The 27,275-nt window shown below is 39.7% G+C and overlaps 1 protein-coding gene across 1 annotated transcript; it reads right to left on the bottom strand.

Moving 5' to 3' along the window:
* Nucleotides 1-410: 410 nt before the first annotated feature.
* Nucleotides 411-25,714, bottom strand: LOC113420022 (transcription factor CP2-like protein 1). The gene is made up of 15 exons (XM_087945763.1): nt 25,527-25,714; nt 22,935-23,086; nt 21,448-21,521; nt 20,775-20,880; nt 19,662-19,768; nt 18,223-18,375; nt 17,084-17,194; nt 16,281-16,378; nt 16,131-16,185; nt 13,653-13,746; nt 12,912-13,002; nt 11,260-11,342; nt 10,307-10,452; nt 6,199-6,250; nt 411-3,963 (listed from the first exon to the last, which is right to left on the bottom strand). The coding sequence occupies exons 1-15, from the start codon at nt 25,607-25,609 to the stop codon at nt 3,926-3,928; spliced, it is 1,443 nt and encodes a 480-aa protein (XP_087801889.1). The 5' UTR covers nt 25,610-25,714; the 3' UTR covers nt 411-3,925.
* Nucleotides 25,715-27,275: the final 1,561 nt, after the last annotated feature.

The following is a 27,275-nucleotide window of genomic DNA, read 5'->3' as shown; positions in this document are numbered from 1 at the left end:
GGGATCTTTAGAGGTGCAGTCATTGGTATAGAGAGAAAAGAGTAATAAATGGAGAGAGAGCACATGGCCCTGAGCTGAGGGAGGGGGATGCCTATGCTAATTGTTTGGGTATTTCACATTGTTTCCCCAACTTTCCCTCACTTATTGCTTTCTATCTGTCAGAAAGCTTATAATCTATCTACAAGTATGGATAGGGACAATTAGCTGAATCAGTTTAAGATGAAGAATTACTGGAATAACGGCATTGAAGTCTGAAAAAGGACCCATACATAAAAGAACCCCTAGGGATTTTCCAAAGGTTGGGTATTTGAAATTTATATACCAAATATATTTAGAATCTTAACAATATAATGCAATTCCATGAATTCCTTTAGGAAACCAGTGTCAAAGCAGTCACACAAGCACTTTTTAATTAAATAAACATTTTATTGAACATTTTAGTCTGGAACTATACAGTATCTCTTTTTGAATTTTAAGAATGCATTTATACAACTTGATATTTTGCTTAATGTGAAAAAGCTACTTTGGATATATGGAACATAATTCTCATCTTTAACAAATATATTAGGCATACAGGTTGAAATCTTGCCATTTAGTCCCTTAAATATAGGCTATAGAGAAATCAGAATATTTCAAGAACATGGAATCTATTCACTGCTCCTGAAAACTGTTGTAGATGTAATAATGCCAATTTACTCAACCAAAATATGCACATGGATCAATGTGTTTCTATTTTATAATAATATAACCTTGATCAAGTTCATAGTGTAGGAAACTTGTTGCAAAATTTTTATCTAGTTGGCATTTTGTCACCATTAGAAAAAAAAAAAACTTTCCAAGAAGAGATTTGGAGGAACAGATTGAGTAATTTAAGTGTTCTTCAAACTGTCTTCCAGAATTAAGATTTGGATGCACAGTTAATGGACAAGGAATTCTGTTCAGAGCACAACCTATTTAACTGGAATTCTAAAATCAATGGTATACTATATTATAAGTATTAACTCTTTTTTGAAATTAATACTAGGTCTGTGGCACGTCAAATGCTTTCCATAACAAATCCATCTACTACAACATAAAAGGAACAGACCAAAAATAGTGTATGAAGATGGACAATTGACATACCATAATTAAAAGGCAATAAGTTTACATGTTCCAAATAATTCCCCTTGAATAATTGTAGATTTTTCCCCACTTTACAAAGGTCAGATCTAGATTTACTGTATTGTACAATATTGCTAGCAAGATTTGTCAGCAACAGTAAATTTACCAATCAATACCTACCTGAAAAAAGTCTGTTTTCCTCATATCCTGTACAACAAAACAGAGACTTTAGGAGTATGGTTATCTGGGAATTGATTAAAATATTAAGGTCAAGTTTCTGAATGTTCAAGTTTAAATGGGATTTCCTTTGTATAGGAAAGGCAAGATTTTTTTTAAAATACAGAAGTTATACATCACAAACTGGATCACTGTTCAAAAGGATAGGCGTGCTTTGTGCTATTGACTTAGCACTTCATATGTGTTTGCATTAATACATTATGTTTATCTGGTATAAAAATAGGCACTCTTGATTACTTTATAATTATGCTGCTGCTTTCCTACTGTGCAGGATTTAGAAATCATTACCAAAAAAACCCCCCACCCAGCTGGTAACAGATGGCAGTAAGATACAGTCATGTTTTAATATAAAAAGATTTAGACAAATAACAGCAATATCCAAATAAAAATAGATTTTTTTAAAAAAGACTGCAGTTAATACTAATTGAAATCATAGTTTAAGCCATATGAATCCAGAAATGTTTCTTATGAAAAGACTTAAGATCTAATGGTTTACAGACACTTCTTTTTTGATAGATTATTTAATAGCAAGATTCTGTGCACATTTACTCAAAAGTCAGGACTGTTTAGGTCAGGGGTCACCAACTTTTTGGAACTCGGAGACCACCAAACTCATACTTTTAAATCCCAGGGACCACTAACCGGTTCTGTAGGCGTGGCCTAATTTGTAGGTGTGGCTTGGTACTGGGCATGGCTGGTATGTAAATATTATAAATATTTATATAAATACTGAATTTTTTATATATAAAAAAGAGCAACTTTTACCCCAAATCAGGCAAAGCAGGCAGGCAGATTGAGTTGCTCACAGAATCATAGATTCATTCAGTGAGATTCATTCAGTGATCTGTCTGCCATTGGCTAGCTCAGTCTGTCACATAAAATTTGCTTGCCGTGAGTCTGCACTGAATAATAGAACCTTCAGTCCTAAGGGAGATTCAGCTGTGCTTAAAAGCAGAGCCAAAGGTCTAAAGACTAACTAGAAAGCAAGAAATCCAACCATTTCCTACTTCCTAGCTAATCTAAATCTCCCAGCACAGCAGAACACCTGATGGTCGGAAAAATAACAATTTAGCAGGCAAGTTTGCTGTGTAAGGAGTGAGTGAGCGGGGAAGGTTCCCGCGGGCCATATGGGTGGCACAGCCTGGATTAATTGCTTTGGGGGGTGCTCTGGGGGTGAGATTTCTCTGTCTCCCACTAAAATTTTCTTGCGGCCCACCAGTGGGCAGTGGCCTACGAGTTGGCGACTGCTGGTTTAGGTCACTAGTGGTTATTCATAGATAAGCAAATGAATGAGTGCTTTCTAAACTGTTTGAGGATAATCCAATCATTTCAATATTTGGCTTTTTAAATTAAAATGCTGACAAAAGTTGGCAACCAATATCCCATAATCCATATTTTATAAATGTAAAAACAACTCATCAAATGTTTGAAGAAGTGTCTTTACCTACCCTGATGGTTAAAATATATAATAATTTCATATTTATGGAAGATTGTTACATAGTCTGATGTATCTTATCTTAACTCTTTGGATTTCTCCACCAAGAAACATCAATATCTAACTCTATTTTTCCAGTAGAAGCCGACAAAAACAGTTGGCACTTCTCCCACTGAAACTATCCAATGTCAAAATCAAAGAAAGCTACACTGACAACATTGCAACACAAAGGAGTGCACAGACAAATCTGCTTTTGGGTTGAGGGAAGGATGAGCAGCAAAAGCTAAAGGGGTTTCTTTTACAACCTAACATTTTCTGGCATTATCACACTGAACTAATCATTAATGAACACTTGAAAAGCAAAGCTCTGCATTGCTTAATTATTTTTATAGAGAAAGAAATTGGCAAAAGTAGATGGCCCTGCAGCATTCTGTACAATTCCAGGTAATTGACTGATGCACCATCTGTGCAGTGAGCATGGCTGTTCACCTTCATCACAGATGCTGCAACCATTAGTTGTGGAAAGTACCCAACCAAAAAACATGGGTTTTTAAAAAGTATTCTGTTGGCCTTGCAAATTTGACTAGAGGATAAGTGTTTCCCATACAGAAATATTTTTGACTGTAGCTTGCTTTCCCATACAGCAAAATTAGTCTGTGATAGTCCCCATCCCTCTTGCAATGGAGAACTATTGCCCTTGTAAAGGATCAGCTACCCATATGTTCATTCTCTTAAAAGCGTTTTATCAGGTTTCATCACTACAGCAAATGTAAGTCTGATAACATCTTCCTCCTAACAGAAAATGTGGACTTGCACAAATAATATTAGAAACAGATAATTATGCAAATAGTCATTTTGCTTGCAACATATTAGATAAGCAGCTGATAATATACATCATTCTTTGGAGTCTATGTAAGTGAGGTGACATGGTTGCCACTTTCTTTTTGCAAACAAATACGGGAAAAATCCCTGTAGTTTATTTCAGTACTTCCTGTTGCTGAAATACATAACAGATGATGTCAGCCTTGAGTTATTTGGTGTAGAGTCAACTTGTGGGGTATTGCTATTAATATTCTTATTGCGCCTGCTTTTGCGCCTTTCAGCTCCCCATCTTCTTGCAGGCCAGCAGCACACCGTCAAGGAGGTCCTAGTCTATTTTAGAACTAAATGGTAGCCTTCTGCATTCTGTACTGTAGTGACACATAAGACAAGACAAAACCAAGTCACTTTTTAAGTAGTTGTTCCTAAAAACAGAGGGAGTTTTAATCCTTTCTTAGGATGGGCCAGTATTGGGTAAGCATGGGGTCTGCTTTTATAGCTTATTAATGGGAGGGAAATCAAATCGATTGCTTCAAAGGGACATTTTGTGTAGTCTTCAAAAACTTCTAAGGGAATATTTATGCTGCAATATTAAATGAATTTGCTGTGCCTTACATACTTAATTGGATAGGTATAATATTTTTTTCAGGACTTGGCTGCCTATCACTTTATGTGCAATATTCTCCTGCTGACTTAAAGAAATGCCTTGTTTTATATAGTGACACATTGCAAAGCAGTAAGGACAGAAAATTCAGCAGTAAATCCCAGGAATCCTAAGCAGGTTTAGTCTGGTCACTGCTTGAATCCTGTTCTGTAATACTGGGGTAGGGTGGGAGAAGGGAAGTGGGGAAAATTATAGAGCCCCCAACAAGGTGAAGTGCCAGGTGACACTGATATTACCGTGTTTCTCATAAAATAAGGCCGGGTCTTATATTTTTTTGAGCCCTGAAAAAAGAGCTAGGCCATCTTTTCGGGGGTGACTTAATTCCCCCCCTTGCATCCTCATCTAGAGTGCGGGAAGCCTCGCCACCAGCCGCTCCTAACGGGTGATCATGGCAAAGCGCAGAGAGCTCCCTACTCCCACCAAACACCTTTGCTGCAGACCCAAGACCTTTGGCACCCGCCGCTGTTGCTTTCCCTTCTGCCCATTCCGCCGCCACATTTGGAGCTGCCGCTTCCGTATTTGGAGTGCCGCTGCCATTTGGAGTGCCACCGCCATTTGGAGCACCGCCATCATGTTTGGAGCTGCCACTTCCACGTTTGGAGCTGCCGCCATGTTTGGAGTGGTGGCGGCGCTCCAAATGACGGTGGTGCTCCAAACAGCAGCAGTGCTCCAAATGCGGCGGCAGCTCCAAATGCGGACATGGCAACTCCAAACAGTGGCAGTGCTTCAAACAGTGGTGGGGTTCCAAACGCGGAAGCGGCAGCTCCAAACACGGTTGGCAGCTCCAAATGCGGAAGCGACAGCTCCAAACACAGTGGCAGCTCCAAATGCAGAAGCGGCAGCTCCAAACGGCAGCGGTGCTCCAAACGGCAGCGGTGCTCCAAACGTGGAAGTGGCAGCTCCAAACGCGGCGGCGGCATGGGCAGAAGGGAAATCAACAGCAGTGGGCGCTGAAGGTCTTGGGTCTGCCGTAAAGGTGCTTGGCAGGAGTAGGGAGCTCTCCGCGCTCTGCCATGATCTCCCATTAGGAGCAGCTGGTGGCGAGGAATTGCTGCCCGCGGGGCACTCCTAACGGCAAGTCCCCCTGCCCTTCCCCCCATTTTGCATGTTTTAAAATAGGCCTAAATTTGGGGGGAGGGGCTTAATTTCATTTTATGCCTAGAAAACATGCTGGGTCTTCCTATTTGGGGGAGGTCGTATTGTTGGAGAAACACGGTACTACCTCCTGGTTTCTGTTCCTCTGGTGGGATGTATTACAGTGTGTATTGAAGGAAATACAGATAGTCCTCAATTTATGATCACAATTGATCCCAAAATTTCTGTTGCTAAGTGAGACTTAGACTAAATGAGGTTTGACCCGTTTTATGATCTTTATTGACACACATTAAATGAATCGCTGCAGTTAGGTTAATAACATGATTTTTAAGTGAACCTTGACTTTGTTTGTCAGAAGATCACATGACCCTGGAACACTGCAACTATCATAAACATGAGCCAGCTGCCAAGTGTCTAAATTTTGATCACATGACCACAGGGATATGCAACGGTTGTAAATGTGAAAAACGATTACAAGCCGTTTTTCAGTGCTGTTGTATTTCGAATGATCACTAAATGAACTGTTGTAAGTCGACTACTTGTAATAATTTTCACTAATTCCTCCTCCTTATATCCTCATGAACCTCCTAGAACAGAGTTGAAGAGGGTGGGGTCCGTGTAAATGAAGAAGGAACCTCTTCTACACTGTTTCAGTCTTCTTGTAAACAAAAAGCACATTTCTGGAGTAGAAATTTGGGTCCATGGTGTCTTGGACATTTTGACAACTGAGTGTATATCCAAAATTGAATGATGGGGTTTTTTTGTCTACACACACTCAGGCTTCAATAAATCTTATCAGTCCTGAAGAAGCCAGAACCCTGCTCCTTTCACAGGCAGATCTACCTACCTTTTGTTACAGCTGCTATGAAACAGGATTCATCTGGAAGATTTCTGACCATCTGTGATAACCAGGAGAGAACAATGAAAGGTTAGTTCTTGGCTAGACTCCTAAATGTCTGCTTTTAAAAAAATTAACTCTGATTTACCGGAGATGGGGAGTTCAGCTACAGATGGCGATATGGTAAAGGGAGATTGTTAAGACATATAAAAGCCAGTGGCAGTATCAATAGGAGAGGTGTGTGTGTATATGTGTACAAAGAAATAGATGGGCTGTAAAAGGCTCTTGGGGGGGCGGCGGGAAACTTAATAGAAATGTAATTTAGTTTGTCTGAAATGCTGTTATATAAGAATCCTCCAAATGGATTGTGCAAAGTAAAGTGCTTCTTAGCTTAAGCAAAGTGGTTTTGAACTGCTGAGTGACCAAAACTTGCATTTTTTATTTAGAGCAAAGATACCAAATTTGGTTTGAAGGTCTCCAGCTTGGCATCTGGCTACTACAATACTGTGCATATGCTACAATTACCTCTCAGAATCTAAGACAGGTTTACAAAAGAATACAGGAAACTGGTTTGTTGCAGAGCAAAACACCTACAGTCTCATTATTTTGTCCACAAATAGTTTGGGTACCCAAAGTTAAAATCACGGGGCTAGAACATTAGAGGTCTCCTAGTCTAACCCTCTGCTCAAGGCAGGAATCCTTATATCATCCCAGAAAAATGGTTGTTCAATCTTTTCTTGAAACCTCCAGTGATGGAGCACCCACAACTCTGATTAATCGTTCTCATTGTCAGGAAATTCCTCCTTATTTACAGGTTGGATCTTCCTCTGACAAGGTTCCACCTATTGCTTCTTGTCCTGCCTCAGCTGTTGTTGAGAATAAATTGATCCTCTCTTTCCTGTGACAGCTCTTCAAGTATTGGAAAACTTCTGTCAGGTCTCCCATAAGCCTTTCATTAGACAAAGTTTCCTCAGGCATCCATTATATGATTTAGCTTCCAGACATGAGGTGGTATTCAGCAGGTTCTGACCAGTTCTGGAGAACCAGTAGTGGAAATTTTGAGTAGTTTGGAGCAGGGGTCCCCAACCACCGGTCCGCGGACCGGTACCGTCCGCGGAACAAGTCCTACCGGTCGCTGGCTTGCTGGCGCCGCCATCTTTTTGATGAAAAAGTGCTTCCGGTGAGCTTTTCCGGTAGAAAGCTCACCGGAAGCACATTTTCATCAAAAGATGGCGGCGCCAGCGCTCCGTGAGCTTTTCCGGGCAGAAAGCTCACCAGAAGCACGTTTTCATCAAAAAGATGGCGTAGCGCTTCGGTGAGCTTTTCCGGGTAGAAAGCCATTTCTACCCGGAAAAGCTCATCGAGCAGTGCCGCCATCTTTTGATGAAAAAGTGCTTCCGGTGATGTCACCGAAGCACTTTTTCATCAAAAAGATGGCGGCGCCCAGCTGATGCCGTGTACCGGGCTGCGGCATAAAAAAGGTTGGGGATCACTGGTTTGGAGAACCGGCAAATACCACCTCTGGCTGGAGACTTTACAGTATCCTTCTGCTGCCATGCCCACCAAGCCACGCCCACAGAACACACCCATTGTTCCAGACTCCTTATCATCTTTGTTGCTCTCCGCTGCACGCTTTCTAGGGCCTCGGTATCTTTGTTGTAACATGGTGACTAAAACTGAATGCAGTATTCCAAATAGGGCCTCACTCATGGTGCTACCATTTCCTGTGTTCTTGATGCTATCCCTCTCTTGATGCATTGGCTTTTTGGCAGCTACGGCACACTCCTGACTTATACTTAAGTGTTGGTCCACCAGAATACTTAAATCCCTTTCACAGTTACTACTATTGAGCAGGTACTGCAAATCCTGTACCTCAGCACCTTGTTTCTCCTGCCTAAGCACAGGGCCTTACTTTTCTTGCCACTGAACTGCATCTTGTTAGAGTCCAATGCTTAAGCCTGTCAAGAGCCTTCTGAATCTTGAGCCTATTTTCCAAAGTAAGTAATTTGTCCCGTAAATTTTCTTTACATATAAAAATAATGGTTAGTTGCAATCTAAATGCTTCCTTTGGGGATGCATTCTTTCCATAGGAAAGGAAGGAAAGAAAGGAAGGAAGGAAGGAAGGAAGGAAGGAAGGAAGGAAGAAAGAAAGAAAGAAAGAAAGAAAGAAAGAAAGAAAGAAAGAAAGAAAGAAAGAAGAAAGAAAGAAAGAAAGAAAGAAAGAAAGAAAGAAAGAAAGAAAGGAAAAAGAAAGAGAAATAAAAGAGAAAGAGATAATATTCTTAGTCAATGGCAGAGTCCCCAATTATAATGAAGGAACGCTCTGTCTGCTCCCAGCCAGCCACCTCCATGGCTGTCAGTTTAGAGAGATTCCGCATGTTCTCAAGTGTGTTCATCAACCCCCCAAAATTGGGATTTCCAGGGTTCAGGAAAAAGGGGAGTAAGCAAAGTGATTGTTTCACTAGTTCATAATATGGCTTCCATATTACATGAAATTGGTTCTTGTGACTTAGCACGTTGTGTGACCTCTGCCAATTGTGGTAAGGTAAATAATAATAATCCATGGTGGGTGCCAATTAGGAAGTCTCCAACTCAGATCTCATTTCTGTCAAGAAGTGATGAAGTGGCTTTAGGCAAGGAAATACTTTTTTTTCAGAAATCTGCAGCAAAGCAGGGATATTTTTACTGGTTTGTCTTTCTGGATGGTTGGCATTCTTTTAACTGAAAATAATCTATAAAAATCACTGATAGCTGTTTTGGTCCATAAGAATTTTTCCCCAAAAATAAAATTGATTTTTTTTTTAATGACTAATAACTCATTACTCATGCACATGGATTTTGAGCTACCCAGAATTCTTCCATCTACATCTGTATGCAAGGTGATAAAGCTTGAGTCTACAGTTGTTAACTATTTTAAAATGCAAAGCAAATGGAATTAATGCAAGAAGGTATATGTGTTGTGTTTGCAGTTCCCAGAATTTCATGCCATCATGAAGCCAAATTGGAGAAGGCAAGATTAGACCAATAACCCCTTTCAGAAATTCAGTATCTATTGAGAAGACAATTTGAAAAGGCTGTTTGGCTGAGAAAGATTACAATTAACTTCTCTTCCCCCTTCTGTCCACAGCTAATTCACTTCATTTGGAGCAAATTTTAGGTTGGATTGTGTGTGTTAATTCTATGGAAATGTCATTGAACCTAGTGCTTTCTAGATATGTTGACTATAGGTTTTGGGAGGATGCATGAGAGCATGAGGAGGATGTGTCATGTGGATATTGTTCTAAATTTTCACAATCTGAAATCTAGGAAAATGCAGTCGCTGAAATTGTGATCTGATCTGGATTTCCCAATCAAGCAATGCCTGTTTATAATATGTCCTTTCAAGCATATTTGGCCATAATCCATTCTCAACTGCTGAAATTACTTTATGGAAGAAAAAGAGTCCAATTCATTGGTTTCAGCCAAAGTTAAATGCTGGCAGAACTCACAAAAGATGCTGTGGACTGAACAAATAAAGTCAGCAGAGGGCAAGAGATGGCTGGTTTTATCCATATCATATTTGGGATTAAACTATTATCTCCACTTTACCATGTTTATATAAATAGAAAAACATATCTAATTAAATCCTACTTAGTTTTTCAAGAAAAAAAGCTGGAGATACAGATATGTGAAAAAAGCTTATCCACTTCTAAACTTACTACTAAACAGCATGAAAGACACCTTCCTAATAGAGTACCTTGTTTGATGAGGTGGGTAGCTACGTAATAAGCAAACAAGGAAATAGATAAATAGTGATTGGTCACAAGATCCTACCATAATGCTATTGATAAAGAAAGAGACAGGGATGCTATGGGACTGCCAGGACTTTCCAAGTACAAAGATCAGCAGGCGTGAATGAGGGCTTTAGGCCCTTTGAAGTGATCTTTGCAGCCAGAATCTTGTAGCATTAAGCAAAGATTAATCTCCTTGAAAGTCCATGGTCAGAATATTACAAGAATAATAATTGTGATCTTCCTATCTCTTATCTTTTAATCTTTGGAGACAAGGATTCAATCTTCTGTGTTTCGGAGAGGTATGGCTGAATAAGGCTCGTTCTTAAAATAAGTCTGAACCATACCTGATCATTAACAAGGATGTGAATTCCTGTAGGCCCCTGTTTGGAAACTTGATGGACCTGATTGGCTGGGACGCTAAGCAATTCTGCTAATTTATTAGTCAGCTCCGTGGCAGTCAGTTCCTCCAGATATAATTCCTGGTATATAACTTTTGGGAAAGAAACATCAATGCGTGAAATATCGTGCAGTTTTAAGAAATACAATTTTTAAAAAATGATTTATACAACAATTATGTGATCGGTGCTTAAACGTTGTGAAGGAGAGACTGTAATCTCCCAAAAGAGCAGCGTAGCTCCCTTGAGCATCATTGTGCCTGCAAATTCCTCCCCTGCTGCTTGCCACACTCCACCTCATCTTAATTTGTTTTGTAGACTCTTTCATCAAAACCAGAAAAAAGAAACGCAACCACCTGGCATGCTGCAATGTAAAACACCAGCTTCCATCATCCTCATTACTTCCAAGAATGCCTCAAAGCCCTAAATGACTCCCTTAGGCATTCTTAGAAAATGGTTTGGTGCTTTGTTTAGAGCTATGCCCTTCTGGCAAGAAAAGCTGAGAACTTAGAAGGGACAATGAGTACTGACTTCGATCAGTTTTGTTCTGGGTAAATTAGTGTTTTTGCAACCAGCTACACCTGCCTGGGAACCATTTTGTGAATAGGGAAAATGTCTTCCAAGACAGCTGTAAGTTGCTGGAAAATTCCAGAGCCTCTTGTTTCAATGCTTTGCCAGATCGGTTTGTTGTTTTGCTTAAATTTACATAGATGCCACTTTTCAAAGCTGCTGATATTAAGCAGAACATAAACATAGTATGCAATATTGCATATTTTAAAAAATGCAAAGCACTGAATGTGTGGCTAAAAGGCCTCCTCAATCAATGGAGATGTGTTCGGATTGCTTTCTGGGAGGTGCATATAGGTACCCAAAATCATATTTATGAAATAATTCTGACTTACCAGATGCTGGGTTTGGGGGAGCATTGTTCCCACTTGCTTCTAGTTCCTTGGACACATAAAGAATGAGACGAGGGCGCACAGTCCTGGAAAAACAGAAGGAAGTCAGGCCACTTTCTGTGATGTACCAAGACCTGGCAGGATAAAATGATTTCAAGGATTAGCTACAAAATTCTCACCAGCTGGAAACTCATTTGATGGTGGCAGTGTTGAGAGGGGATTTGTGGGAGGAGCAGCCTAAATAAAGTCAAGAAAACAGCCACAACTGTGCAACTGAAGCCCCGCTTCCTTTTATAATTCAGGTGAAACAAGAAGGACCTCAGTCATCTAGAACATAGTAAATGTTCTATGTGACTGAGGTCCTGCCCCTTTTACCTAAATTATAAAAGGCTTGGAGTTTCAGTTGCGTAGTTGTGGCTGTTTTCTTGACTTTTTAGGCCACTCCTCCCACAGACACCCCCCCCCCCAACATCTCAATTATATGGTTGCTGAATGGTATGAGTAAGCTAGACTTCTAAGTTCACAAGTATCACATATATTTTCACCGCAAGCTTGGGATGGCCAGATACAAAAAAAAAGAAAGTTTAATAGCCTGAAAGAAAATGGAATTTGACCCTCTTCTCAGTTCTCAGATTAAGGAGCCCATCCTCTTTTATATTTGGCTATTCTGAGCTTGTCGATCAGAAAGGTAGGCAGTTCAGCGGTTCGATTCCCTAGCACCAAGTAATGGAGTGAGCTCCCACTACTTGTCCCAACTTCTGCCAACCTAGTAGTTCGAAAGCACGTAAAAATGTAAGTATAAAAATAGGGACCACTTTGGTGGGAAGGTACCAGCGCTCTGTGTGCTTTTGGCGTTTAGTCATGCCAGCCACATGACCATCGAGATGCTGACTCTTTGGCTTTGTAACGGAGATGAGCACCGCCCCCTAGGGTCGGGAATGACTGGCATGTATATGCGAGGGGAACTTTTACCTTTATTCTCCCTAAGCTATTTTTATAAATTTCCCAATTTTTTTTAAAAAAGTATTAATTTGGGGAGAAGAGGGAATTGAATAAATTAAATTAAAATTCAGTTGTTATACTGACAACTCAATATAGCTAGCAGGTTGTAAAACAGTATGGGAAGGTATATTTAGGTTTAAAATAACAATAATTAATATAGAATAGGAAGATACCTTGGAGGTTATCTAGAACAATTGCTCAGTGCAGGATTCCCAAACTAGCACATGTCTCCTAAAGGCCATCCAGCCTCTGAATGCATGAAGACTCACCAAAGGCACCTGTCTCCTAAAGGCCATCCAGACCTTTAATGCATGAAGACTCACCAAAATATATAGCCTGTCTCACTGGCTGGCAGCTCAAATAGTCCGGAAGCTCCTCCTTTGTCTAATCTGAAGTCCTTCCTAATAGTTAAGCCTTGGCTCTGGTTTTCTTCTCATGTAATCATTGAATCACAACAATACTTACTTTGAGAGTGGATTAGATTTGATTTTACATTTCATCATGTGTTTATATTAAAAGTTCAAGCTTGACCTTTGGTGACTTCATGGACTGTTTTGTGAACTTTCTTTGGTCTCCTAGGACAATAGTTTCATTCTTTCCCAGTGTTTATTTCTCCTTTAATCTCCTTTCTACCTTTATTCATAACTCCATACCTTGCTTTTAGAGCATTTGAAAGTCTAATCCCATCTGCCATTCCACAGATCTGTACAAGATCATTGCGGGACAGTTTGAGCAAATCAGTACCTGGGGGGGAGAAAAGAATTTGAAATTTGCTGATAATTGATCATTTTCAGAGAGCAAGGCAGAATTGGATAAATGTTTATTTTGCTATATTCTGATCCATCACAATGCACAATGTAGTTACAATTCTTTTTTTTCATATTCACAATATCAGAGACTGGCAGAGCCCATTTTTCATTATTATATTTTATTGCATAATTAATATATATGGTGTCTTGCAGAGTAACTTAAGAAAAAAGAAGAAAAAACATCTAAGAAGAAAGTTGTAATTTAAATTCAGCTTTGGTATTTCCTTTATCCTCTACAGCAGGGGTCTCCAACCTTGGCAACTTTAAGCCTGGAGGACTTCAACTCCCAGAATGCCCCAGCCAGCTGGGGCATTCTGGGAGTTGAAGTCCTCCAGGCTTAAAGTTGCCAAGGTTGGAGACCCCTGCTCTACAGAATAGTAGATATATATTTCCTAATTTACGAAATGCTGGAGAAAACTGGGATGTTCTCCCTCACTTAAGAAATGTGTGTGGGGTTTATTTCATGGTCTGATTTAGGAGGCCATAAAAGGCATGGGCCTGGGGGGGAAATGCAAAATTGCAAGGTTACACAGTCTTGGATGAGTTTATTGGCATCTTCACCCTGGAGAAGAAAAGAAGTCTCACCTGTGTAGCTGGCAAAAACCCTGGAATAATTGGAGAACCTGTTTTTGAGTAACCACTGTTGAGTTTCCAAAATGGAGGCACTTGGACTCAGGGTCTGAAAACAGGCAGACAATTTAACAGGCATCTTTAACCAAGTCCACCAAAACAGGTTAGAAGAAACTCTCTGATAACAGATTCTTTGGAAGGGTAGAAGCTCTTGTCTAGACTATTGCTTTTTTTTCAGGGCCAAATTGGATCGCAGAAAATTTATTCTGGAACTGAATTAGCCCTTATGAATCCTGTAGCCATATTTCATGATGTTCATATAATACATTAGAAGCCATCTCGTTCCAAAAACCTCTGACAAATGCAATAATTTTAAATAAATGCTTTCTACACAAAGGTAAGTGTCAGAACTCCAATGCATCTTTTTTAGTCGTTGGCCCTCAAATTAGCCAAGAAGTCATATTCTCTGATTCAAAACCTCTCCTCCTTAATCCAGATGATTATAGTTGATTACTGATTCATGGGGATTAGGAAATTCTTCAGTGCATGCTGGAAATATGCTTTTTTATTATGGTTCATGTATTAAGAGTAAGTGTTGCTGTCACATGAATTGTAGAAAGTGTTTTACTTCAATATCCATTAGGTAGCTAAGTAATTCACATTCTGAGGGATAAAGACCCCTTTCAAATGTTAAACAGTTACTTTGAGTGCAAAAGAACCCATGCTATTTTTTCTAGCTTAAAATACTTCCAAAAGCAATACAAATACTTTCATTTGTGGTCAGCAGCTGTTTCAAACTCAAAATAAGCATTTTCAAATACAGAATAGTTGATATTTGAAGTATTTTGCCCACTGCTAATATCTTGCTCCATTGCTATGGCTCCTGATTACATGGGTAAATATTTAGATTTTCATTTTGTAAACCACATGAAAACTATCAGAATTTTCTTACATTTATTGTAACAGTTTGGAAAAGTTAGAAGTAATGAAAAGGAATTCTCAAAATCTGTGCTTTAAGCAGCTTCATGTACAATAAATTCAGTGCTCTAGGCAAAATATTGGGCAGCCACCACCAACCTACAGATGCATTGAACTACAGCTTCTGACATTCCCAGATAACCCTTACATATGTGGAGTCTATTGTAGTAGGAAAAACTGGCTATGGCAGAAGTGTATAATGTAAATGCCTGGTGTGCTGACCAGGGGTGGGATTCTACAGGTTCGCACCTATTCCCTAGAAGGTTGTTAACATTCTAAGCAGTTTGGAGAACAGGTTGTTAGAAGAAATTACTGGCCTAATCCTGTAAGAAAGGCAGGAAAGAAACATTCCGGTGTTGCTTACAGAAACTGCCTCTCCGTTAACCCTTATTACATTCTTGGCAGGACTAGACTTCCTGTCTCAGGAACTTCTCTGGAGTTTTTTTTCCCCTCCTTTGATGATACTTTGCTTGTGTAGAGTGACCATTCAAAGTTACAATGGCACTGAAAAAAGTGACTTATGACCCTTTTTCACACAACTGTTGCAGCATCCCCACAGTCATGAGAGGCCAGGCGAGGAGATGCGTGCCTCGATGTGAGTGATATTGAGTTGGCCATGCCCAGCCATTAATATGACCACCAAGCCACGCCTACCAACTAAGCCATGCCCACAGAACTGGTTGTTAAAAGATTTGAATAACACCCCTGGTGCTGACGTGAAATTCTGGGTATAACTTACAATTAGGCTAGGCTTAATGATGTTGGCAATTGTGATTCAGCACATCTGGAGCAATAACCCTGGAGCAATAAGCCATCGGGAGCACCAAGTGTTACCCATTCACAATTTAAGACAATATATTGTAGGTAGTGGATGAGGTATCCTATGAGTTTGTTCCTCTTCCCAATAAATGAATGTTGGGAATAGCAACACCATTTAGCTTAACATTTTAATTAAAATGTTGATTAGCCAAACATCAATTAGCTGCAAACTTTGGGTATTTTGGATGTTCTTTCATAAACTAAATTTCATCCATTTTAAAAAATTAACTGGGAACAAAATGTTACCACCTGGGGGCACCCTTACATTGTGTTTATTTGAGTGCAAAGTAAACACAGGCAAAAGTTTTATTCAAACTTTTGACAATCCCAGCTGACATCACCTATTAGTAGATTGTGTGGCTTCATCAGTCTAGTGTCTTTGTAAAGACAGTCATTTCTGCTGATCATTTTAGTCTACTGCTGGTAATTTGCAATATTCTGCGCTAAAGCAGGGAAGGCAGGATAATTAGCAAGGTCATCAATGATCAAGTCATCTCATAGTTAACTAGTAGAATGGTTCACAAAATGCAATTTCTCTGAAAGCATTTGCTTTAGTTTACTGAAGAACAGGATCTAGACAAATTCAAAATACCAAAAGATCCACCTGGATTTTATTTAAACTTCATTTATTATATTTTAATAAATGAATAGTTTATTCATGAATAGTTCCACCTGCCTACATATACTATTCGTTACCTCTGCCGTGCTCTCTGATGAGCTGTCCAAGGCATAACTGGGTGAGGAGCAGACCCTGCCAAAAAGAGCAACAAAGACAGTTTATCTTACAGATATCCCAAGACCAAACTAGAGAAGGAATGCCGTTACAGATGGCTCGGCATAGTGTACCTTTCAGGGGTCTGAAGTTTGAAGGGATGTGGAGAGACAAGACCAGGCGTTGGTGGAGGACTGCTGATATTGCTGGAAACTTCAGGCCAAGGGGCACACTAAGGGAAAGCATAGGAAGAAATAGATGGGAGAAAAGAAATGTTAGATCCCGGAATTTGCACTCTGCAATTGCCGAATTTAAAGCAAGTTTATCATTTTGAAATTAAGCAGGATATTGTGGGAGAAGTCATGGCAGGTTGGCGTGTTGGAATTGACTATCCCAAGTGACATTTTACTGCATGCTTCATTAGCAAAGGTATGAATGCATCAGATTTTTTTTTGTATAATCCCAGCTATTATAGTCTGCATAGTGTGTAAACTAATGGTTTAGTGAAATATGTGAATTCAGCCATTGTAGCTTATTCAACAAATCATTGTTAAAAATAAACCAAGGTGTGTGTGTGTGTGTGTGTTTTTGTGTGTGTGTGTGTGTGTGTGTGATCATCATTTTAGCCATTGTGTATCCATTGCAGGATGAAGGCCTCTTCCGCATGTTTCCAACCTATAAAGTCCTGAGCTTTCTTTTGCCAATAGGGCCAGCAATACTTGCTGATGTCGTCAAACCATCTTGTTTTAGGAAATAAACATAGATAATGTTGTGAAATGTTATTTTTGCCTTTTATTTCAACCCCATAAATTCTAGATTCTAGGATTCTTCTTATCCTTGGACTGACTTCTTATGCTGCTAATGAAAGTAAATTTTTAAATCACACAGAGCTCTTTAGCAAGACATCAGAAAAGGATGCGAGAAGAAGCACAAGTACCTCTGTCAATATTGTGCTGTCATATGAAGGCTGGTACTTCTCCCGCTCCTGGAGGGACTGTTTTTCAATCTTCTCCCTATCTGTTTTCTGTTTCCGGTCTGCTCCTTTGGGCTGGGGAAAAAACAGCCTCACTTAAAATATAGCAGATATTCAGCAACACGTGCCTCATGTCAACTAATCATGCATCTCATGATACTTCTCTGCATATAATAATGTATGTTGGATAACTAGTAATGGAACATATGACCAACCTCTGTTGATGGTTTTATCTTCCAGACAATCTGACATTCTTCCTGCTCCTTAGATCCTTAATGTTCACATAGGAACAATATTGCCCCAGACTGTTACCACCCAACAAAAATGCATATGGATCAGCTTTTAACTCAGCTCTCATTCCATTTCCAAACAGAGAAGCCTGCTTGGCAGCAGTGCTGGCTGAAGAATACGTGGTGCCCTTAGGCCAATGTGAAGATTTCCATTTTTAGAATGATTTGGAAGGAGGGATGACATTGGCATCCCCTAAGGCAGGGGTCCCCAACCACCAGTCCCTGGACCGGTACTGGTCCGTGGAACAATTTCTACCAGGCCGCCGGTTTGCTGGGCGCCGCCATCTTGTTTTGATGAAAAAGTGCTTCCGGTGAGCTTTTCCGGGTAGAAAGCGGCATTTGGGTGCTGAAAGAATCCTCGCGCCTTAGTTTCATCGAGGGGGCGGCTTCGAACAAAACTAAGGTACGAGGATTCTTTCAGCACGCATGGCAAGGCGAGCCGAGCGACCGTCGCGAAGCCGTTGTGAAGCCGTCACGAAGCCCATCGACAGGTACAAAGGAGGAGTTGAAGGTGGCGGGGAGAAGCGGGGGATGGCTGGCTGGCTGCTCGGCTCACCTTGCCATGCGTGCTGATGCCGGTACCGGGCCGCGGATGATTTTGTGATGCCGGTACCGGGCCGCGGCACAAAAAAGGTTGGGGGCCACTGCCCTAAGGTTTAACACCCTCCACTTTAACTTGGCAATGATTCTTTAACTCTGTCCTGCTTTCATTATACTGTATCCAGGGCAGGGAATAGGAATTGTAGTATTCTTGTAGTAGGAATCTTTACTTTCAACCACCGTGTTTGCTCCTAGTGAGTCAGGCAACATTACCTTGAAGACTTTGATGAGACAGCTGGCGGAGTGCAAGTGTTCCATGTGCTCACCCTTCTCATTGGGCTTGAAGGTGTCAACTTGGATGCGAAAGGGGACCCCTTTTTCCCCACCATTCTTACGAAGTGTGAACTCAGTACTAATGCAGTGGACCTGTTTCAAAGAAGGAAAGAGGAAACAGACAACCCTCTCAATTGGGAAAAATGCTGCTGGATCAGACCATAAGCATATCTAGCCAGCAGATGGTCCCCAAGTGGCCAGTGAAGGACCTGGGCACCACGCTTTCCTTCACACACCATCGGTTCCCCATAATTAATGTGGAGGGGCAATTAACTTTCTGGAGGTAATACACAATCACCAACTAATCAATTTTCTGCAGCCTTGAAATTCATAACTTGTGAAATTTCCTGTGATCAGCTGGAATGAGAATACCGATGGCTTGTTGTAGCTGATATTGTTGATCTTCACTGGCAATCTACACAGTTTTGGGGTAGAACATTTTTTTAATGTATCACCCTGGTTCCTTTTGTGTGGAAAGCAGATACTTTGATATTGATCTACAGCCTTTTTTTTCGAAGCCAATTTTGCATCCCCTGTACATAAAAGCTGGGGTTATATAAATCAATTCCTGCAATTTGAAGGTCGTTGTTTAGGAAGCAAAAACATCATTTGAACACAAGGGAGTGAAATTAGCAGGTAGGGTAGTCACAGGGTTGTCTGAATATAATAAAAATTGTGAGGGGATAATTGGTGGAGGACCCCCTAATATAATCTACTGCTCATTGACCATGAAATGTTCACTAACTTAGTTAGAACAAAGAAGAATTGATGGCTGAAATCCCAAATGAGGAACAATCCATGCTGAGCCATTTTGTTGCAGATTCCCCCTCCTCCATCTTTTTCATACGTATTCTACAAATTTCTATCATCATACCAGATATTATAATAAAATGATTTGGGCTTGTTGTGTAAAGTAGTGACAATTTCAGAATTGTGCAGGAAACAAAACTGGGAAGAGCCGAACCACAATATTGGTGTGGTCCTGTGGGAAACCTGCTTTTTTCTTATTTTTTTAATAAGATTTTTATATTACCTTTATTTTATAAGTAACTCAAGGCAGTGAACAAAATAATATTCCTTCTTCCTCCTAGTTTCTCCACAACAACAATCCTGTGACATGAATTCAGCTGTCCCATTCCTCACCCAGCCAGCTTTCATGCCTATGGTGGGACTAGAACTTATTCCCCTAGTTTCTGGACCAGCACTTTAACCACTACATCAAACTGGATCTTTTTTTCCCCTGATTATTGGTGTGGAGGGGGGAGGGGCCTTTCATTGTTTTTAAGCCTGTTATAAAATTTGCACTACTGTTTTCATAAAAGTAAATGAAAGGGCAAAGGGATAAAGACAAACCAACTGACCAGCAGGTTGCTACCCACCTGCACAAAGACTGAAGTGCGCTTAGTTGGGTCCCACAGGAATTCCACAGTATTGAGCAAAGTGGAGGGCATGTGGGGCTCCAGAATGCCCACAGACATGGGGATATCTACAACAGGCCAGAAAAAGGAAAAACCTATCAGAACCATAAAAAGGGAGCGAAGGATCTGGGGGGCAGGGCAGGGAGAGGAAGCTGCATGGAATTAACCATGGAAATCCCACTTCGATCAAGGGTGTTTCCCATACTTTTCTGCCCCACACCAAATTGCTTCTCAACTTTTTCATGGGGATGGTTGGCTTGACAATCCTGCAGTTCCCTTTCCAATGAAGGAAGGGGGGGAGGGTCTTGCAGGGTCAATAAAAATCAACAGGATGGTCACCGCTCTACCCTGAAGACTTTGCCTCTTGTAAACAAAAAATGCATTAATGATCATATTTTCTTGAAAAAAATAAAGGACAAGCCTGAAGAAAGAGCAAATCTGAAAGAGGATCATAACCATGTTATGTTTAAAATTTTTGTTTTACAAATAAAGCTTCAAGTGCAAAACCAAGACAATAAATGAAACTCAAGGACAGATTTCTATGTCTTGACTTTTTTGACTCACTAAAGGGTGCCTAAGTGCTTATAAGGGCAGCAAGTGTGTGTTTTTAATTACAATGCTCCTATTGTGTGGTGTAATGGATGCAGGGGGTGGCAAGTATAGATTAAAGTAGAAAGGTTCGGCCAGCCAAGCACAGACTAGGCATGAAAATGGGGAAAGACAAAATATTAGATGGTGGTGAAACAGCAGATAAGCCAAGAATTGTGTCCCAAAAGCTTGTAATGGGAGTGTGGTAGAGATTCACTTAACAACACTGGTAAAAAAAGGATGTAAAACTGGGCATGATCTACTTAACATCCACGTCACTTAGCAATGAAAATTCTGGTAGCAATTGCAATCATAAATCAAGTGTTATCTGTACAGCAGAGCTGAAATGGTCAATCCGTTTCTCTCTGTTCAGAGCAGGCATTCTCACAATTACAATATCTTTGGAAGATTCTTATGAAAGCACATTCCAAGTTAGAGATTTAGGTAGATAATACCACTTCTTCCCCCTTTGAAAATACACCTTACCGATATCCAGGATGCGGTCACCTGGCCTGTTCCATCTCCATCCCTCTAATTGCTGGTGTTCCGTGTACTGCAGTCTTCGGTCATGGAAGACTACCCTGATTACACTCTGATCAAGAAAGGGGGAGGGGAGGGAGAGGGAGTGGGAGGGAGAGAGCCAACATTTTTAAAATCCATTTGTACCACCAGAGTGTTGCATTGAGTCATAGACAACTGGTCCTTCTTTAGGCTGCACATAGGAGAAGTACTGTGAGATTGCTTTAATTAGATTTAATGGTTGCACCACTCATCACACACCAAAGAGATTTTGGGGTGGTGGGAATGAATTTTTGGACTCTGCGATTTTTGCCTCAAAGACACTGAATTGGTTGAGCTATACAAAGTTCTCTTCTGATTAATTTTCAGTCCACTATCTATTGAAGAAGATTTCCTTCAGACAAACTCTGCAAGCAAATCATGATAGGAGTACTCAAGATCTGAGAGTTCCTGAAGAAAACAATTGTTTCTCTGGGAAATCATGATTAATTATGGGTTCTACCCATAAGGCACTGAATTGGATCTTTTAGAAAAATAGTAATATGTTGCGTGAATGAGTTCCATAGTTTGTTATAAGATGAAGCTTCATGAGGACTCAATTTTAAAAAATGCCAATCAATTCTCCTATCCTGTGCTTTACCTTCAGCAGCTTCCGTCCCTCAGCAAATTCACCTATTTTGGGATTACACAGCATCCGGATTTCATATGATTGCCCTGGAAAATAATAATACAGCATGTGGAATGTGAGATTGGCCAAATATGCCAAACATTGTCCCAAAATCCAAAATATCATCTTTTAATGTTCCATGTTTGTTCTCTAATACATTTTCAAATGCTTGTTATTTAAAAATACAAAAGCTATTAAAAACATTACAGCTGAATATTAGTTTATAATTTTTTCTTCCTTTTATTATGACTGATCCTTAGATATATTTTAAAATGTTGGGTGTGTTTTGAAGTGGAGGCAGTCTTAAGGGTTGAGCTCTTACATCACAGGTGTCAAATTCAATCATGTCACTTGATGTGACCTATTGTGAATTTTTTTGCCCTTGCAGAGCCAGGGTGGGCATGGCCCACATGTGACCAATCCAGGCCACAGGCCGCCAGTTTGACAGGTCTGTAAAATGGTGCTAATCTATGATTTGCTTAACCATACTTGAAAAACCCACGATTGTGCTAAGACATAAATTCACCAAGCATGATAGCATAGTTCATATCACATATAAGCAAAAATATTCCAGTTATTTTACTGTTAATCTTACATTTAAATTGATCTTAGTCTTAATCCAAACAATAACAACCCATAACCGCACTTCCACAGACCATCTATAATTTTGCTTTTAAAATGATCTGCTCTACCTTGCTTGTATAAGTGTTTCTCAATGTAAGCAACTGTCTGGATTTCAAAGTCAGTAGGGAATTCTGGATATTGAAATTCACACAGCTTAAAATTGCTCAGGTTGAGAAATACTGAATTATATGAATAAATATATTCACAGCAAGCAACAAAATTTTAAACATCCATTTGTGAAAACAATCTCTATTTCAGTAGAATTTATTTCTATATGTCTAAATTCAGTTGCTAAAACACAACTTGCATTCTTGTACCAATGCTATGCTGTGTTAGTGTTAAGGCAGCCAAAAAGAAGTAACCCATTGTGGAGACCCAACCCAGGTGGCTAGTTTTTGGTAAAATATATTGTGCAAGCCTTGACAATGAGTTAATTCAGTAATCAGATTAAGCATATTGTGTAAACACAGTATATAGTTCTAACAAAAGATCTTCTGCTGGATAAAATGCAACCTTTAGCTTTTAATTAGAAAGGCAATCAATCTTGCAATGTGTTAGGATTTAAATAGTTGAAAGCCTTATTGTTACCTGGTTCAGCTGTCAGTTCGTGGAAGGTCTGTAATTTACCTTTCTTTTCCAACAGTAGAGGCTTTGGGTGGTGTGTGTGTGTGTGTGTGTGTGTGTGTGTGTAGTCATTTTTGTGTCACAATGTTATATAGGCAGTGGAATATTGTCTGTACTGTGTTATGTTTACCACTAGGGGGAAGTTTTTAAGTAGAATTTGGTCACTTTTCTTCTCTCTCCTGCACCACCTCCTTTGATGTATAAAATCTTACCTTGGTTGAGATAGGTGAGAGTTTCCTCATGTTGTTTGACAGCTGGAGAGGTAACAGCACACAGAATATACTGTAAAGATGGGCAATGCTGCTCAGCTGATGTTGAAATGTTTGGTTCTTCCTGCTTTAGGAAGGGCAGTGCCAGTGGCTCTCTGCAGTAGCGAAAGAGATAAGAGATAAAAGGATGTCACTTTGGTGTAGTGGTTAATCCATCAGACTACAATTGGGAAACAGTTGGATTGTAATCTTGTCTTAGGCACAAAGCCAACTGGAGGTCAGTCACTCCATCTCAGCTCTAGGAAAGCAAGCAATGGCAAAAAATTCCAAAATTTTACCAACAAAAACTTCAGGAAGTAGAATTTACCAAGAGGCTATTTTGTGTGTGAGAGAGAGGGGGGGATAGATTTTTTTGAAGTAAAGTTCTAAATCATAATATGTTCAGAAGCCACAAAATTACTGCCAAAATATACTGTTCAATTTGTGTAGCTACCCATCTCACTTGTGATTCTGGATAGTTCATATCATTAAACGACTATAAAACAATAAACATTACAAAACACAATAAGTAACACCATTAAAAGTAAAAAAAGATAATCAGCAGGAAGTTATACGTCATATGTCAATCAACACAACCATCTTACAGACTTCACATCACCACGGTCTTCCCAACTATGATGACACAACACCATGTCTTCAAAACCTTTTAAAAGGCAAGTGATTTTTGTAAGATCTTGCTGTAAATACCTATGTAGTAACTAAAAGGCAGGACGATGAAAGGAAGAGTTACAAAATGCACTTTCTCTAAGATTATTTGTTATTTTTGCATCTTTTTTTTTCTTTTTCCTTTTGCAAATAAGCACGAGGTAGTGGATCACTGCAGCTTTCTAATTCTTGGTTGCTTCGTGTTAACAATCTTCCCTTCTGAATCCTGCACTGGTTGTAAATTCCTCAGCAGGGCACATGCTCAGAAACACTTAATTTTTAGCACATCACAAATGCCAGGGTCTTTATTTAGCATCTACTTTGGATCAGCAGATCTTACAGTTTTAGTAAAAGCCAGGGAAAATTTTTCAAGTATACCTGTAATACTATGCAATGATAATGCACTTACTAACCATTATTTGAATGCTGAGTCTCCATTGGTTTGTTTACTTTAAAATTAGTTCTCTTTCGCATTCTGTTCTGCATTGATATTGTTAGTATCAATTTTACAAGTGCATGCTGTTTGATGTAAAATATATAATTAGTCTTTATCACAAAATATACCAGTATTAGTTATTAGTAGCAAGCACCAATTTTGAAGGGTAGGAGTAAAAAGAGAAAATTCTCTTTCCCTGTTCCCACAGGTGTTATATAGAAGTCCAGTTTTCCATTTCATATAAAAAGGCTGCATCATAAAAAGGCTATTGTAAATGTTGCTAGCCAAATTACTAATAATAGGGTGGCCTTGGGCCAATGGATGACTATCTACTTAATGTATTTCACAGAAACATTTCATGCTTTCTGGAATTGATTTCTGACCTTCAGCTTTCAAAGTGAAATGGTTCTTTAATATATACAAATGTTTTGGTGCATGGCCACAATTCTGGACTTCAAATGGCACCTCTTCCTCTTGAGATGCCATTAAAGTGAGCTAGTGAAAGAAGGTTTGGCTACAGAAGCTGGAGGTCTTATAAGGGAGAAGAGTAGTTGTAATGAGCGAGAGTGTCAAAATTAAAACAGCTGCAAGGGCTTGTGCATGATTAATATTTGTGTAGAAGAGGATACTTTAATACTTAGGCCCTATTTTTCACAACAAAACAGCCCTTCAATGCAATCCAAAACAGATAAGGGGAGAAAAAGAGGGGATGAAATAGCAATTCCAGAGAACAGGGGTTCTCTGCATAATAGGAATGATGGCAGTCAGGGAATTCGAATGGAATTAAGAAAAATCTTCCTATTAGCCTCCGAGCAACATCCAGCTCCTGCTGGATGTTGAATATGGTTTTCTCAAGCAGCAGCAGAGCATAGATGGGCCCCACATCCCCTGCTATGCCATTCTTAAGCTACCTACCTGTCCCCAAAAGTTAAAAGCGAACATGGTCGAAACAAGATCTGTCACTCATGTCAGTTTATACCAGAGAAATGGACAAGATGTGCTGCTGTTGTTTTTTTTCTTGATCTGGCTCTGATACCAACACTGCATTCCCTTCACTTAACCACATAATGGGGAAAACAGTGATGGTCAGGTCTAAGTGGCTTTACATTTAGAAGAGACCAACTTATGGATGGGAAATCTTTTTATCCAGGATAGCACCATGCAAATCCTATGTGAGTAGAAGGACAGCTCTGCCTAGGAGGTACTGGGAAGAGGAAGGGAGCAAAACATTGCAAAGTCTTCACCTTCTCTGATAGTCTGCCTGATAGGCGGTGAGCTTTCCAGGCATTCTCTTGAAATAAACAAAAATCTGGAAATTGAATCAATACAACTATTTCATATATTCCCAATCATGAACAAGTTAATTTACTTGCATGCTTCCCCCTACTTCTTCTTACCGATCTCGGCTGTTGGCATAGCTGGAAAGAGAGGGGTGAAAAAAAGGAGTTGCTCACCTTATGAGATTGTTGCCAGGACAAGAATACATTTCTCCCGGACTTGGCCAGTAATGATCAGGTTGGCTATGCCAAAAAAGCATGACTGATGGATTTCCAAAGGTAGACTAGAGAAGTGGCAGGAACTCAGGGAAGGGGAGAGAGAAGTCAAGTCCCAGCTCTTCAGCAGTTACTTGGTGCTCTGGAGTGTCATTTCTTTTTTCTTTTTATGCACCTGCCGGCCAAGTAGGTGTGGTCAAAGAAAGGTGTTGTCTGATTGGCTGAGGTGCTATGGAGAACAAGTCTTTTTTTTTTTTTTACACTATTTCCTCTCTGGTAGACCAAAGCTGCATAATTTTGACCATTAAATGACTTTTAGTCATTGCCAAGAGCCAAAATATATTTTCTTGCCTCTGCAGAGTCATAAGGAAGGTATGAGATTTGTGGGGAGGAGGGAAGGAGGAAAGAAAAGCAAATAAATGTCAGGAAGGTAAGGACAGTCAGTGCTTCCAACAGTAGGTATAGATTCACCAAATGTGAATCCTTAACTTTTAGCTACACATTCTGAAAAAAATCCCTATTAAGTGAAATAAAAAGGTGTGGGATTTTTTAAAACCTTCTTGTAAATAAAGAAAGAATGCAAAATACTTTTTTTAAAAACACTAGATCAATATTTCTTCACCTTGCGATTTTAAAATATAGGGACTTCAACAGCCATCTGGCTGGAGTATTCTAGAATTGAAGTCTACATATCTTAAAGTTGAGAAGCATTATATACTACATCATCATTATCATTAGTGCTACAGCAAACTGAATGACAGAGGAAACATGAATTGGAATGTGTTTACCTATTAAGTGTTTTATTTTTTCAGGTGCAGTTCAGTTAGAAAAGCCAAGGCGACAGCAGAACATAAAAAAAAACAAGCCATTGTTCAGATGGGTTGTCTCGATAGGATGATTCTGGAATCCTTGCATCTTCCAGTCCACACACACACACATTCCAAAACTTTGTTTGTTTCAAATGTTTTTACTTTGCAGTTTAGCAGGAAAGGCTTTCAGGAGAACTTCCAATGTATCACTATTAAGACAGGCCCAAGCCTGCCCAGTTCGCAAGGAGCTGCAAAGGAAAGGGTAGCGTTGCTAGTTGCTAGCAGAGCAGTGGAAAAAATCCACAGGGTAACTATCTATCAACCACACTGAAGATATAATCTCATTTCTCTTCCTCTCTACAGCCTTATGGCAGAAATACCAGCTTTGGGGATAAAATATGAAGAGGCACCATGATCTTTTATCTTTCTCTCATTTAAAAAAAAAGCAAAGTTGCTTGCCAGAATATGGGTGAATCATTTTGAATATGTGTAGAATGCTTTTCCTTGAGTATTGAATTATCAATCAGCTTATCTGCACCTCAGAGAATTTCCAGGCAAATAACTGGTCTTTCTGGCTAACATGGACTCTTGAACTTCTTGGTCTGGGCAGGAGGGGTTGTTCAATAGAAACTTCAAAAAGGCAACCAAATCATGCCTTTTCCAATGTTGTGTCAACTTTAATGGTACCAACAACGAGGCTAGGCAGTAAAGCAGGGTAATTTACAAAGGCTGCTGACTCCTGGGACAGGGAACAAGTCTCACTTCAAAGATATCCCTAAGTAGACCCAATATTTCTTCCCTGTATGTAAATGGTGCAACCCTTTTTGAGCATTTATTTATAAGGTCGTTTTAAAAAAAATCTGCCTCCAATAAACAATTACCTGATCAGTTGACAAAACAC

The sequence above is a fragment of the Notechis scutatus genome, chromosome Z (genome assembly GCF_049901735.1).
Source record: "Notechis scutatus isolate UNSWTSFEM ecotype Mainland chromosome Z, rNotScu1.2, whole genome shotgun sequence".
Classification (NCBI taxonomy): domain Eukaryota; kingdom Metazoa; phylum Chordata; class Lepidosauria; order Squamata; family Elapidae; genus Notechis; species Notechis scutatus.
Note: the sequence above shows the minus strand (reverse complement) of the source record. Positions and strands in the feature narration are given on the sequence as shown.